Here is a 14,548-nt window from a genome sequence, read left to right as displayed (position 1 = left end):
AATTATAAGGTTTTCTTGCTAGAATTTCTCCTTCTAAATAACAGTTTCTTCTATTGTCTAGCACTCCAATGATCTTTCATGCTGCAGTTGCAAATTTGCACAATGACTTGACCTGTCTGATATTATGCAAACCTCATTTAAATGTTGGCAAGCATAGACTAAACCAGTCAGGATGAGATGGGTCCCCCAATGCCGCTGCACTCCCCAGGTGTAATTATTGCGCTATATGGCTTTTCATTTCTAGCCTGCTTGCCCCATGCAGAGAGCAAAATGATTTAGTACAACTTTTTTATATTTTCCTAATTATGTTACATAAACTGATAAAAGAAAGCAGTGAAGGTCAAGCTCATAAACCAATGCCTATTAGCTAACATTGTTTGGGGGGCTTCTAACGTTTTTATGCATGATTAACAATTTCCAAATTCTAATCATTCTGCAGGAAAAGGAATGTTTACATTGGAATCTAAAAGTCATTATATACTGCTCATGGAGCATAAAAAAGCGGCCAGTACCCAAAATAAGTATGATTTGCAGTGATGCTTTCAAGGTTAAAAAGATGAATTTATGACATTCATGGTCAGATACGAAAAGGCGAGACTACACTACAGTGTCTCCAGGCCGTGATGTGGGATAAGACTTTCCAATCCATGGGGCTTAGCATGTCTGGTGCATACTTGCTCAATTATTCCACTTATACAACAAGCTATAAACCTGTGTAGAATTAAACAGGAGCCTCCAAGGTGGCTATTTATATTTAAGACACATTTCATATATTAAGAAACTCATTAATGTCATAATGCTCAAAAAAAGTTAGGATATAAATGTTAATATATACATACTTTTGACTAAAATTAACCCTTACCGTCCCTTACGCTTACCCTTACAATGATGACTGGACAACAAGAATGTAGTTTCCTTGCAGTGACAGCAATGGAGAAATTAGGCATATCATGGTGCTTACTGAAGTCAATGGGCTGTCTTTGCTCACACCCTGGACATACCAGATGCTCTGGGAAGAGTAAAGGGTGCTTTACACGCTGCGACATCGCTAGCGATAGCACCCGCCCCCGTCGTTCGTGCGACATTTGGTGATCGCTGCCGTAGCGAACATTATCGCTACAGCAGCGTCACACGCACATACCTTTTCAGCTACATCGCTGTGACCGACGAACAATCCCTCCTTCAAGGGGGAGGTTCGTTCGGCGTCATAGCGACGTCACAGCGGCGTCACTAAGCGGCCCGCTCAATAGCAGAGGAGGGGCGGAGATGAGCGGCCAGAATATGCCACCCACCTCCTTCCTTCCTCATTGCCGGTGAACGCAGGTAAGGAGATGTTCGTCATTCCTGCAGCGTCACACATAGCGATGTGTGACGCCGCAGGAACGATGAACAACCAGCGGCATGCACCACCAACGATATTATGAAAAGGAGCGACGTGTCAACAATAAACGATTTTTGACGTTTTTGCGATCGTTGATCGTCGCTCCTTGGTGTCACACGCTGCGATGTCGGTAACGGCGCCAGATGTGTGTCACTAACGACGTGACCCCGACGATATATCGTTAGCGATGTTGCAGCGTTTAGAGCACCCTTAAGTTAACTTCATCTAATTGATTGATAAATCAGTGGGTTTTCTTGCTCTCAAACAGTTTGATTTTTCCTGTACAACCTCTTTACTGATATCACACAGTGAGAGAAAAAAAAAAGGGAGATGGTGAGCATGAGTGCTGTCAAATCTATATGTCAAGCAACAGCACAGCCAGCCATACAGAGGAGTTATACAAACTCTACAACAGAAAAATAGAAGGAAATGTTTAAAGAAGACAATTTAGAAAGCTACTTAATTGTGCTTTTAGAAAGCAAAATAAATAAAGAAAAAAAGTGTCAATAGCCTTTAATGGGAGTCTCTCAGCTCTGGACAGGAGACGTTATTAAAATTACTTCGCTGTACAGTTTTAGCAGCACCATTAACAAGAAAATGGAAGTTTCATTCTGGAGTGTGATATTTTTTAGATAGCTCTGAAGAAGCCTGCTACAGATGTCACTCAGAATCAGAAGGTTTGTAGAGTCCTTACTACAGAGAGTGAAAAGCACTTCAGCCATCCGCAGTGATGACTGGAGCACATGTAAACAGTAGATAATACCTAGTACTATCTGAAGTTTCAGTCAAAATTGTCGGCAGAATTACCTTAATATTCATGTAAGACTACCTTTAAAGTAAAAAATAATATAATTCCAGAGAATAAATACATATTAGGCTTCATATCGTACTTCCACTAACTTACCTGTAGGGGTACTACTACGGAATGAAGAAGATGGCGTGATGGGTGGAGTGACTGGAGGGGTTAGGCTGCCACTGCCATGACGGGGTGGTGTTGACACATTTCCACGGGATACAGAGCTTGACAATGTCAGTGAAAGCTTGGGTTGAATTTTCTTCTTTAAGGTTTCTTGTTCACGTCGAGCTGCATCAGTCATGAATCTAGAATAAAAAAATAAGAACATTAATTTTCGAGCGAACGAGCAGAACATATATAGGCATGGCGGATATTCTGACCATAAGAAAAATTACTTTCGGAGTAACTTAATATTGTACATTCATTTAGTTATGATATACATTTTTTTGGGGGGTGTCTTACTATACGCTGCTATATTTTCCAAGCATCTCCATTTTTGTACCTGTCCAAAGTTGTTCTTTCTTTAAGGCCAGTCTTTGACCATCTTAGCAGCACTCATTCTCTCGCTTTTATCTTGGTCGTAACTTCATATATTATTTTTATAACTTAATAAAATATATGGGTTTTTTTATTTACATTTCTGTCAACTCGTTCTGAAAATAAAAAGCTCTCATATGGCTATATTGATGGAAGAATAAAAAAGTTATAGCTCTTAGAAGACAAGGAGGAAAAAACGAAAACACAGAAAATCGCAGGGTGGTGAAGGGATTAAAAATTTTTGAAGGGACAACTGGTCCTCAAGACTTAATTAAGGTGGATTTGGAGGAGGTTCGAGAGTATGAGGTTGAATGAGTTCTGGCTTCCAGGACTGATCAGATGCTAGTTGCGGTATCTCATCAAATGGAAGGGTTTTGGTCCGGAAGATTATTTCTGGGATAATGCAAAGGATCTTCATGCAGATCGCCTGGTCAGACAGTTCCATCAGCAACAATTGAGGATGAGGGTCTCTGAGGGTCAAGTGGGAAGGGGTGGTACTGTTATGCCATGGGTTTGGGACTCGATCCAGTGACCTTGTTCTGCGTGGTCAGTTCCCTTCCCAGCTCAGCCAGTTCCTCTCCAAATGCTGATGTTTTTTTTTTACCTTTGCTTCTATCCTTTTGGCTTGTGGTTATCAGGTGTTTTCACTTGCTCATTTTATCTGTCATATTACATCCCGGGTAGGGCTATTTATACTCTCCTAATACTAGCCTTCTCTGCTGACCATATTTTATATCTGGATTACTGCTAAGGAGTTGCAGCCTTGCAGCTAAGGGATATAAGCAGAGAGCAGTGTAGTTTTCTCTTTGCCTTTCCTATACCTATCTATTGTTTTGTTAGGCTGTGAGAAGTTACCTTTGCTCTCATTTATTATTTCTCCTTTATCCACTTGTGCATGTGTTTTATGTTTCACACCTTAGTTCCTTGTCTATCTATGCACGCTTACACTACCTTGATTTGTAGTGTTAGTAATCTCCCCTCTGGTTCCTCAGGAGATATGAGAAACAACTCAATGGCCGTCAGTCAGGTCCGAGTTGTTGGTGTCTATTTGTGCGATTAAGGAGCTAGGGATACTAGTCTGTACAGGAACCCGTAGTGTGCAGGTGCGACTACATTGAGATGTTTTATTTCTCATTTTACTCGTGTTGGTATCCTTATGTGAATAATAGTGCTATGTCACTGAGTTTAGGGTTTCTTTGCTTACATTATGCTGCTCTCAGATGAGGTAGCAAAAACCAGCTGATAGATTCCCTTTTAAAAGCAGTGATCGAAGTTGTATGCAGTTGATGTTGTTACAGGCAGATGCCGGCTGTGTAATAACGTCAGTACCTCCAGGTACGGTCCAGGCTCAGCTCCTGAACCTGCATCTGACATCACACAAGGGTTAAGAGATGACCTGTCACTTGCCATGAATGTGTAATTTTACCTGCTGTAAATGCCACAGTTCTCCTGAATCTTCAGTTTTTCTTTTGCTCCTGCACCTCTTTGTTCCTGAGATATAGACCGCTCTTCCCTGTATGGAAACCTTGTCTTATTATCCAAGTAACTGTGATACTCAAATCAGCTTTATGGGAATCTTTTTAAAGACCATACCCAGTTGAATAAAAAAAAAAACTACATAGAAAGAGGGTGGCCATATCTCAGGAATGGAGAGTTACAGAAACAAAAAATAAAGAGTGCCAGATCCAGGGAAATAGTAAAATTAACAAGTGACAGGACATTTTTAATTGTATAGTAGAATATATGGTGCAGACATGATACAATGAGCACAATGCTAACCTAAAAATCTGATCAGGCCTCTTTGGCCTTTAAACCTTTTGCTGCTTTAAGGGGTTGTTCAGGACAGTGATGTCCCATCCTTATTATCAATGTCTGATCAGTGAGGGCGACACCCAGGACTCCGCCAAACAGCTGTTCCTGAAGCTGCAGCTATTCAGTTGCATAGCACAGCTCCATTGACGGAATAGTGGCTGCGGCCAGGTACTGCACATCCCCATCCTCTATTGATTTGAATAGGGGACTGATATGCAGTACCCAGCCATGGCCACTATACAGTTGATTGAGCTGTACTGTGCAGCTTCTAAGCCGAGCAATTCCAGAACCGATGCCGCTGAGAACAGCTGATCGATTGGGGTGTTGTCTGTTGCACCGCCATCAATCAGACACTGAAGACCTATCCTATTTCCTTATAGATTGCAAGCTTGCGAGCAGGGGCCTCACTCCTCCTGTACAGTGGCATATAAAAATGTGGGCACCACTTGTCAAAATTACTGTTATTGTGAACAGTTAAGCAAGTTCAAGATGAAATGATCTCTGAAAGGCATAACGTTAAAGATGACACATTTCCTAAATTATTTTAGTAAAAAAAAAATATATATCTTCCTCTTTTACATTTTATAATTAACAAAAAAAAAAAAAAATGGGCCGATGCAAACGTTTGGACACCCTGCATGGTTAATACTTAGTAGAATACCCTTTCGCAGGTATCACAGCTTGTAAATGTGTCGCCCAGAGTTATGGGGTACTCGGTCTCGGGCAGTGTATAACTGGGGAAGGTCACTTTGGTGGCCGTTGCCCGGTTCCATGCCCTTTTTGTAAAGGGGAAATATTTACAGGGGAATAGAATAGTGTTCCCATGTGACGCTACTTGTGGTGTTGCGGCTATGTGGATGGAGCCGCCGCTGCACAATGTCCACTACTGGGGCTGGTGTTAATGGCAGCCTGGATGGTAGGCCCTCCGCAAGCAGGCTCGGGCCCCAGAGGGTAGGTGAAATGACGGGTGTCGGAAGAAGGTAGTCCACACAAGGGGTTCAGTGCAACTGGTTCTTTACTCACTTTTTTCTGGTGGTAACTGGTTACCCGAGGCCGGCTTGTTTCACCTTCAGTTCCCCTTCGTCCCAGTGCCAGTTTAGTAATCTGGTACCTTCTTCCCCTGCACCTGTCTCTGGTTGGTGGGTTCCCGTAGAGCAACTGGGGGTCCCCGTCCGGTAGTTTTCCACTGCAGTCCGTATAACGGTAGCGTGAACCCTGTGGAGTTGGAGTCTTTGGTCCTGTCCCTGATTCTCCCTTTGCTACTGAGTCTCGGATTTTTAAAGTCAGCGAGGTCCTTGATGGTCCCCTCGCTGTGCAAGTGTTAACAGACTTTCCTGGAGCTTCTGCCTGTCCTAGGGTCCTTTACCCCGTCAGTGCGTAGTTCCGAGAGTACTCCACCGTACTCCACCGGCAACTACCCTCCTGGGCACCTGGTTACTGTTCACTCCTAGACACTGTGTCTGCTCACTTCCTCTCTCACTGTCAGACTTCTGTCTTTCTGACTGTCCACAGTCTGCCCCTCCCACTTGGTCGTCTAGTGGACTGGATTGGCTCTACCTCTAGGCGGCCATCCATTGGTCCGACCCTGCGTACCATTCTATGAGGAATTGTTGGGGAAAACTAGGATATTGTGAAGTGTTTGTGTGTGACCAGCACTGGTCTTCTGGGGCCCTAGGGGGTAGGGCCTGCATCCTGGTGAGGATGCAGAACCTTGTAGCTCCCTGATGGATTCAGGGGCGCTACATAAACACTTTTTGTGGCCAGCTAAGGGTCTTTCCATTCTTGATTGAGGGATTTTCAGCCCTTCTCCTTGGAAAAAATCTTTCAGTTCTGTGAAATTCCTGGGTCGTCTTGCATGCACTGCTCTTTTGAGGTCTAGCCATCAATGATATTCAGATCAGGTGACGACCTCAAAAGCTTGCGCCTTTAGAGGTAGTCTATTGTGGATTTTGACATTTGTTTAGGATTATTATCCATTTGTAGACGCCATCCTTTTTTCAACTTCAGCTTTTTTATAGATGTGTTATGTTTGTATCAAGAATTTGTTGAAATTGAATCTCCCCCTGGTATGTTTCTGTGACTTTGACTGCAACAAAACCTCAAAGTATGATTGATCCACCCACTTGACTAAATTGTTGGCGAAATGTTCTTTTTCTGAAATTCTATGTCCTTTTTCTCCACACATACCTTTGATTATTGTGGCCAAAAAGTTCTATTTCAACCTCATTGGTCCACAAGACTTGTTTCCAAAATGCATCAGGCTTGTTTAGATGTTCTTTTGCATACTTCTGACTCTAAATTTTATGTGAGGACGCAGGTTTTCTTCTGATGATTCTTCCATGAAAGCCATATTTGTGCATGTGTCTCTTAGTAGAACAATGTACCAAAACTCCAGAGTCTGCTAAATCGTCCTGAAGGTCTTTTGCAGTTAGGTGGGGTTCTCATTTGCCTCTCTAGCAATTCGATGAGCAGCTCTCACAGAATTTTTGCTAGTTTCATGCGGACGTGAAGGTACAGGGTACCGAGCAGCGCAGCTTCAGGGTGCAGCAAGGAGAGATACCACTAGATGGTAATAGAGTCATCAGTCAGCCAGGTCAGCAGCAGGAAGCCTCGTCAGTGTACGGGGAGTGATCAAACTCAGTGTCATGTGCAGCAAAGGGTCAGGAGCTGTAAGGTCATGTAAATGCTGGAGGGAGAGATGGAACCAAAGTCAGGGACAAGCGAGAGAGTCAAGCACCGGGAAGTCCAAGTCACAAGCAAGGGTGGGATGAGCGGGTCAGGATGAGCGGGTCAGGACCGGAAACAAACAGACAAACAGAGGATATGGGCAGAATGGGGTATGCGGTAGGTAGGACAGATCGGGTAACTCACCAGAGCCAGAAACACACCCTACAGAGCATAGACTATAACTGGCACTGAACCGGAGGTGCAGCGCCAGGATATAGCATCCTAGGGACCGGAGCAAGGCAGGGAGGAGTTCACTCCTGACATGCCCAGGCCGGAGCAGGGTGAAATAATCAAGCCACAACAGCCGATACAGACCTGAATCATGACAGCTTTGTCTTCTAGACCTATCTTGACCTCCATTGTTTCCGTCAACTGCCATTTCTTAATTACATTTCAAATTGAGTAAAGGACAACTTGAAAACGCTTTGCCATCTTCTTATAGCCTTCACTTGCTTTTTGGGCCTCTATCATTTACAGAGTGCTAGGCAGCTGCTTAGACGAACCCATGGCTGCTGTTTATTAGCGCAAGGCTGGAGGAGGCTGGGTTTTTATAAAGCTGTGAGATTTGCATCACTTGGCCTTTCCTAATGATAGTGAACAAGACATAAGCTTAACAGGCTAATTAAGGTCTGAAATCTTGGTCAATGTTATTTGAGCACACAAATCTCCAAGGGTGCCCAAACTTTTGCATCAGACTATTTTCCTTTTTTTTTATAATTTTTTTAAATATAAAAGATGAAAATATATTTTATTTACCTAAAATAGAAAGGAAATGTGTGATCTTTAACTTTATGTCTTTTAGCGTTTATTTCATCTTCAACTTGCTTGACTGTTCACAATAACAGTAATTTTGACTAGGGGTGCTCAAACTTTTACATGCCACTGTAAGGGATACTTTGCACGCTGCGACATCACTAGCCGATGCTAGCGATGCCGAGCGCGATAGTACCCGCCACCGTCGCTCATGCGATATCTTGTGATATCTGCCATAGCGAACATTATTGCTACGGCAGCTTCATACGCACATACCTGCCCTGCGACGTCGCTCTGGCTGGCAACCCGCCTCCTTCCTAAGGGGGCGGGTCGTGCGGCGTCATAGCGACGTCACACGGCCAATAGAAGCGGAGGGGCGGAGATGAGCGGGACGTAAACATCCCGCCCACCTCCTTCCTTCTGCATAGCCAGTGGAGGCAGGTAAGGAGATGTTCCTCGCTCCTGCGGCTTCACACACAGCGATGTGTGCTGCCGCAGGAACAACATCGTACCGACATTATGGAAATGACCGACGCTACACAGATCGCCGATTTACGACGCTTTTGCGATCATTTATCGGCGCATCTAGGCTTTACACGTTGCGACATAGTTACTGGCGCCAGATGTGCGTCACTTTCGATTTGACCCCGACGATATCGCAGTAGCGATGTCGCAACGTGCAAAGTACCCCTAACTGTTGAACTGTGTGCTACTTTGTTTTGGTTTTATGGTCTGAACATGTTTCCAATAAATTGTAAAGTGCTGCAGAATATGTTTACACAATATGAATAAAATTATTATTAATTATTGTTATAAAAGTTAAAGTCCCGGACAACCCCTTTAAATATTAGTACGCAAAGTAGCAATCTATGGGTATCCATAAGAAAATCTGTTCTTTGGTGCCACAGTTTCTCTAGGAAATAGTAAGGTAAGGAGGACATCACCACACATTTATAAGAATGTAGAGTGATAGTATTGTATGTTTGTTTCAGAAAATGTAAAATGTCAGGTCTGGTTGGGACTATCAGGTTTTATTGGGATTGGCAAGCAAATTAATTAGGCTTTTGTTCTGCAGGACTGAGTACCACAATGAGTAAAGTATGGAAACACTGAAGACATTAAGGGAAAAAAATGGAAAATAACCTTAATACCATTAGATCAAGTGGAAATTTTTAATTACAGTTGGATTTCATGACTGGGTAGATAATACGCTGTGCCTTTCCAAAACCAAATGAGCTCTAAAAAGAAGTGTATTTGTTAAGTATCTATTAAGATTGTGCCAAACCAAGTATCTGAGACAGATCCAATAATACTACTATAATAATCAGAGTTTGCCAATTCTGAACAGCAGCACGTCACTCAGCACGCCACCATATTAAGATGTATAAAATATGTCACCACAACATGTAGATGACATTGTAAGCACACAAGTGAAAGATCGGTTGCAGCAATATATCAGTAAGGAGTTTTTTGTTTTTGCAGCATCCACATTGATTTTTGCAAGCTCCATTGAAGTGAATGACACAGTCATGGAAAATTTTAAACAAATCTCATGGTATAAAAACTGAACTAACAAAGGCGCAGATGGTGTCTTACCGGATGAAACCAAGTAAAGAAATTCCCAGATCCCTTGATATGGTTGTGTGATATGTACATTAATGCTTTTTGTTCCTGAACATCGCTGAGCAGGAAACCTAGTCCCTCACTAGACCTGAAGTCACCCTCACTAGTGAGATGGCAGGTAAGAGCACTAGTCCCACCGCTGCAATTAACACAAGAGAAGGTGGCAGACAGGGGAAATAAACAAAAAAGATATACCATGGCTATAGCTAGCCATCAAGGCTGCAGACAAAACAGCAGAACTACTGCAGCGAAAGCTCAAGCAGCTCCAAGATTCTTCCTCCCTCCAACATGGACCGAACAGAATAATGAGATTCTATTTCCAGAAACAGGTAATGGATAATGTGATTATTTGAAAGAGATGGGAGGGGGTCACAAACCAGCTGCACGTGAGGTGTATTAAACAGGAGCTGCTAGCTGGGAAAACTGACATTACCCCACGCAGTACCAACAGAAAGCAAATACATTTAATATATAGAGCCTCACTATTTAATATGGAGCGGATTCCAGACATGTCACTAATTTCACAAGGACGGACAACCTTTGTGACATGTATTCACTTTTAACTCATTCTGAAGGCAGCTAATTACAGTAAAGCAATAGTGGCTGTAGAAGTAAATGTAACATTTTTTGGGAAACAATATTGTAAAAAGGATTTGTAGATAAAAATATATACATTTAAAGATGCCCTTTCACCACGTTTTTCATGGTGAATTGGACACACAATGTATTAGGCGCTGCAGAAAAAGGAAGTGTTTTTTACATTTTCCTTGGGAAGGTATTAGCGCTCAAAGTATTTAGCGTTTAAAGACTTAGGCTATGTGCGCACTAGAGATGTGAAGTTTCTCAAGAAAATTTCTTGAGAAACTTCTGGGAGTGAAAGATTTCCGGACCTCCGGAAAAAATCCGCACCAAATCCGCATGCGGATTTGACGCGGATTTGCCGCGGAATTGCCGCAATTTTCCCGCGGGTGGTTCCCTGCAGATTTTTGCAGGCTGTACTGCAGAAATCCGCAGGGTACCTGCGGAAATAATGGACATGTTCATTTTCTCAAGAAAGTTTCTCGAGAAATTCTTCATGCGGAAATTTCTTGAGAAAAATCCGCACAAGTGCGCACAGCTTTTTTTTTTTTTTATAGAAATTGCTGGGAAATGTCTGCACAAAGATTGCAGACATTTCTCAAGAAATTTCCGCGGCAAATCCGCGGGTAAATCCGCGGGTAAAAAGCTCTAGTGCGCACATAGCCTAAAAGTCCAAGTGGGCATTACTAGAGAGATTCCATTGAGGGTGTGTTCTGCTTCTTCTTTCTAATGCTGACCACTGGGGAAAAAGTCCCCACATTAGCTTAGATCAGGTATGTATCTTCTCTCCTTATTGCAGAGGGATGACGTGCTGGTGCAATTAATTTGCAGCTTTTAGCTTTCATTTCTGGCAGTCAGTGTGGGGGAGGGGCAGTACTAACAAAAAAATGAGTCAAATTACAAACACTTCTAGCAGCTCTCCTCTCAAAGTCAAATGAGCTTTATTGGCAATGCCTAAGGCTAGGTTCACATTTCCGTTGTTTTAAATCCTTCAGGTCTGTCAGCAATGGATCAGTCGTTTTTCAGTTGTCAACTGATGCAACGGATGTGTTTTTCACAGGATTCCTTTCAGAGGAATCCTGTGAAAAAACTGATCCGTTGCGTCCGTTGCATCCGCTGTGCGTCCGTTTTTTGACGGATCAGTCATGATCAGTTTGTGTTTGGGACAGCCCAGTGGGTGTGCCAAACATGCTGGGCATGCTCAGTAGAACATGACGGAATCCAGCGCTGGATTCCGTTGTAAGACGGATTACGACGGAATCCAGCACCATAGACATACATTACAAGCGTGACGGACTGCGGTGGATTACTGTGCGGTGCAATTTTGACGGCCAGAAAAACGTTACATTCTGCGTTGCTCCCGCCCGGCGGTCAGTCAAAAAACGACTGACCGCGACGCAGCGGATGCAACGCAAAGTCATCAGTCGCAATCTGTCACTAATAGAAGTCTATGGGGAAAAACTGGATTCCTGCAAAATATTTTGCAGGATACTGTAATTCCTCAAGGCGACGGATTGTGACTGATGCAAAACAACGGAAGTGTGAACCTAGCCTAATACACATTAGCATTGTCAAACAGTGTAGTGCTGACAACTGTACTGTACTGCCCTTTTCCCACAATGGCTGCTGGAGATGAAAACTGAAAGTAGTTAATCACACTTAGCTCTGCTGTCCTCCCGCACATGAAATCACTCTGCAATGGAGAGCAGATAGTGTCATTATGTAGCAGTCAGAGCTTGGTTCAAGCTATAGTGAGGGCTTGATCTTTTTCCCATTGAATGTGAAAGCCTGCTTTTACCTGGCAGAGCTGGCAGCATTGTGAGCAGAGAGCTACTAGAAGTGTTTGTAAGGCTGCTTTCACACATCCGGCTTGAGCTCTGCGGCTCAATCCGGCTTGAGCTCTGCGGCTCAATCCAGCTGTGGAAGCTATGCAACGGATGCGGTGAAAACACCGCATCCTTTGCATAAGTTTTTCCTTTGCGGCCCGTCCGGTTTTTGCCGCTTGCGGCATGCTACTGAGCATGCGCAGTGGCAAAAACCGCATGCGGCGACCGGATGCGGTTATTGCTGCATCGCGCCGCATCCGGCCGCCATAGGCATGCATTGAAAAATGCGCCGCATCGGCCGAATGCGGCGCGATGCGGTTTTTTTTTGCCGCACGAAAAAACGTGCCAGGCAACGTTCCATCCGGCCGCCGCATGCGGCAAAAACCGGATGGAACGCAAGGCCATGCGGCACAATGCGGCACTAATTAAAGTCTATGCAGGAAAATCGCAACCGGCAGCAAAAAAAAAACGGTTGCGATTTTCCTGCAAAGTGCCGGAGTGTGCCGCATTGCAGAAACCGGAGGTGTGAAAGCAGCCTAATAAGACTCATTTTCTGTATCACTTCCTTTCGCTCCCCCACTCACTGCCAGAGATGAGAGCTGAAAGCTGTAATGTAATTATACTCAGGTCTGTTGTGCACAGCACATCATCATCACTCTGCAGTGAGAGCAGACTGCTTATCAGTGCTATTGTGGGAGGGTGTTTTTCTCCCCCCCTCCCGTTGTTGCTGCCTGCTTATGATTGGTTAGCATCAAAAACAGGAAGTACATACCCACAGTAACATCTCTCTGGTAGTGTCCAAATAGACTTTAAAAAAAACAAACAAAAACTTGTATTAGAGGCAGATAGCATGACATCTAAGCAACAAAGAGAGGAAATTAAAAGAAAATGTTTATACTTTGCATCGCATATTATGTTGTGTATAAACTGCAAAATGAAAAAAATTGATGAACGGACCTCTGTAAAAGGAACCTGTGATTAGATTTATGAGCAGCATGAATCAGACCCTGGGTACATTTATATTACCCTAAAAAGCAGTGACGTTTCAAAGCAAATTTAGTTTGAAAAGCTAGCTGGGGAATATAGGGACTGTCCTGCCTAGTCCAATGTGGCCCCCGCCTGGCTTGACTCTGGTTGATTGACAAGTCTCTCCCATGTATATACAAAACGAGAGACCTGTCAATCAACTGGAGTGGGGTAGGAGCACGCCAACTGGGGACCACATTGGACTTGTCCAATCTTTTCTTATTGTTTCCAGCAAATTTTTCAAACTCTTTTTTTCTCTCAAATGCTGCAACATTTTAAAGAAACACATACCTGGCTGCAATCACACAGTCAAGCTCTCAATAATAATTAATCAATCAATCTAATAACAGATTCTATTTAAGTAACAAAAATTTGTATATATACAAAATATAAATAAATATAAATAGGACCCAGCATAGGAGGGTGCAGTGAAAGGGCGCTGGGCTTACATTACAATGGCCATTATAATATTCTAAATACCCCCATTAATACTTTTTAGGTAGAATTTATCTTGGTTTCTCACAGTGTGCGGCTGTTCCTTTTTTCATATATATATATATATATATATAAATATATATATATATATATAATAGTTTTACAATGGAAGCATTTTGGATGCAGTGTGTTTTCGCTGCATCCAAAACTGCGTTGTACAGTACAAGCACAGTGGATGAGATTTATAGAAATCTCCTGCCCACTGTGTTTCTTTTTAACATAGCGTAAACTAACCTGCAGTGGAAGTTTCCTATCCGCAGCATGTCAATCTCTTCGCGGAGGCAATTGAGTCGTCTATGTGGGAGAATGCTACAGACACAGCGAAAATATGCTGCGTGCAGAAAGCCTACTGATCTTGGGCATGCACCCTAAAGCCCGCTTTACTCTCTGCAATGTATCTTACAATGTGTCAGTGGGGTCACGTTGTAAGTGACACACATCCGGCATCGTAAGGTACATTGCAGTGTGTAACCGCTACGTGCAATTGCGATTGAACGGTAAAACGTTCATCGCATGCACGTCGTACATTCCTAATGAATTGAACGTCAGGTTGTTCATCGTACCCGGGGTAGCACACATCGCAGTGTGTGACACCCCGGGAACATTGAACAGATCTTCGTTGCGTCCTGCAGCTCCCGGCCGCTAATGCGGAAGGAAGGAGGTGGGTGGGATGTTTACGTCCCGCTCATCTCCGCCCCTCCGCTTCTATTGGCCGGCTGCCGCGTGACGTCGATGTGACGCCGAACGTCCCTCACTCTCCAGGAAGTGGACGTTCACCGCCCACATCGAGGTCGTATGTACGGGTAAGTACGTGTGACGGGGGTTAATCGTTTGTGCGGCACGTTCAACAAATTGAACGTGCCACACATACGATGGGGGCGTTGCAAATCGCATACGATATCGTATGCGAAATTGCAACGTGTAAAGCAGGCTTAAGGCTATATTCTCAAGATCAGTAGTTGTTGATTTTTGATGCTGCTGAAGTTTTGCACA

At 43.5% G+C, this 14,548-nt stretch overlaps 1 protein-coding gene across 1 annotated transcript in view; it reads right to left on the bottom strand.

Moving 5' to 3' along the window:
• The window catches only part of JAZF1 (JAZF zinc finger 1), a 438,407-nt gene that overhangs the window by 109,696 nt on the left and 314,163 nt on the right, over window positions 1-14,548 (bottom strand). The window contains exon 3 of the mRNA XM_075316682.1: window positions 2,286-2,482. Within this exon, the coding sequence (XP_075172797.1) occupies window positions 2,286-2,482 (197 nt within the window). The remainder of the gene's footprint in view (window positions 1-2,285; window positions 2,483-14,548) is intronic.

The sequence above is a fragment of the Anomaloglossus baeobatrachus genome, chromosome 6, assembly GCF_048569485.1.
Source record: "Anomaloglossus baeobatrachus isolate aAnoBae1 chromosome 6, aAnoBae1.hap1, whole genome shotgun sequence".
In the NCBI taxonomy this organism is placed as follows: Eukaryota; Metazoa; Chordata; class Amphibia; order Anura; family Aromobatidae; genus Anomaloglossus; species Anomaloglossus baeobatrachus.
The sequence above is the reverse complement of the archived record's forward strand: the minus strand, read 5'-3'. Positions and strand labels throughout refer to the sequence as shown.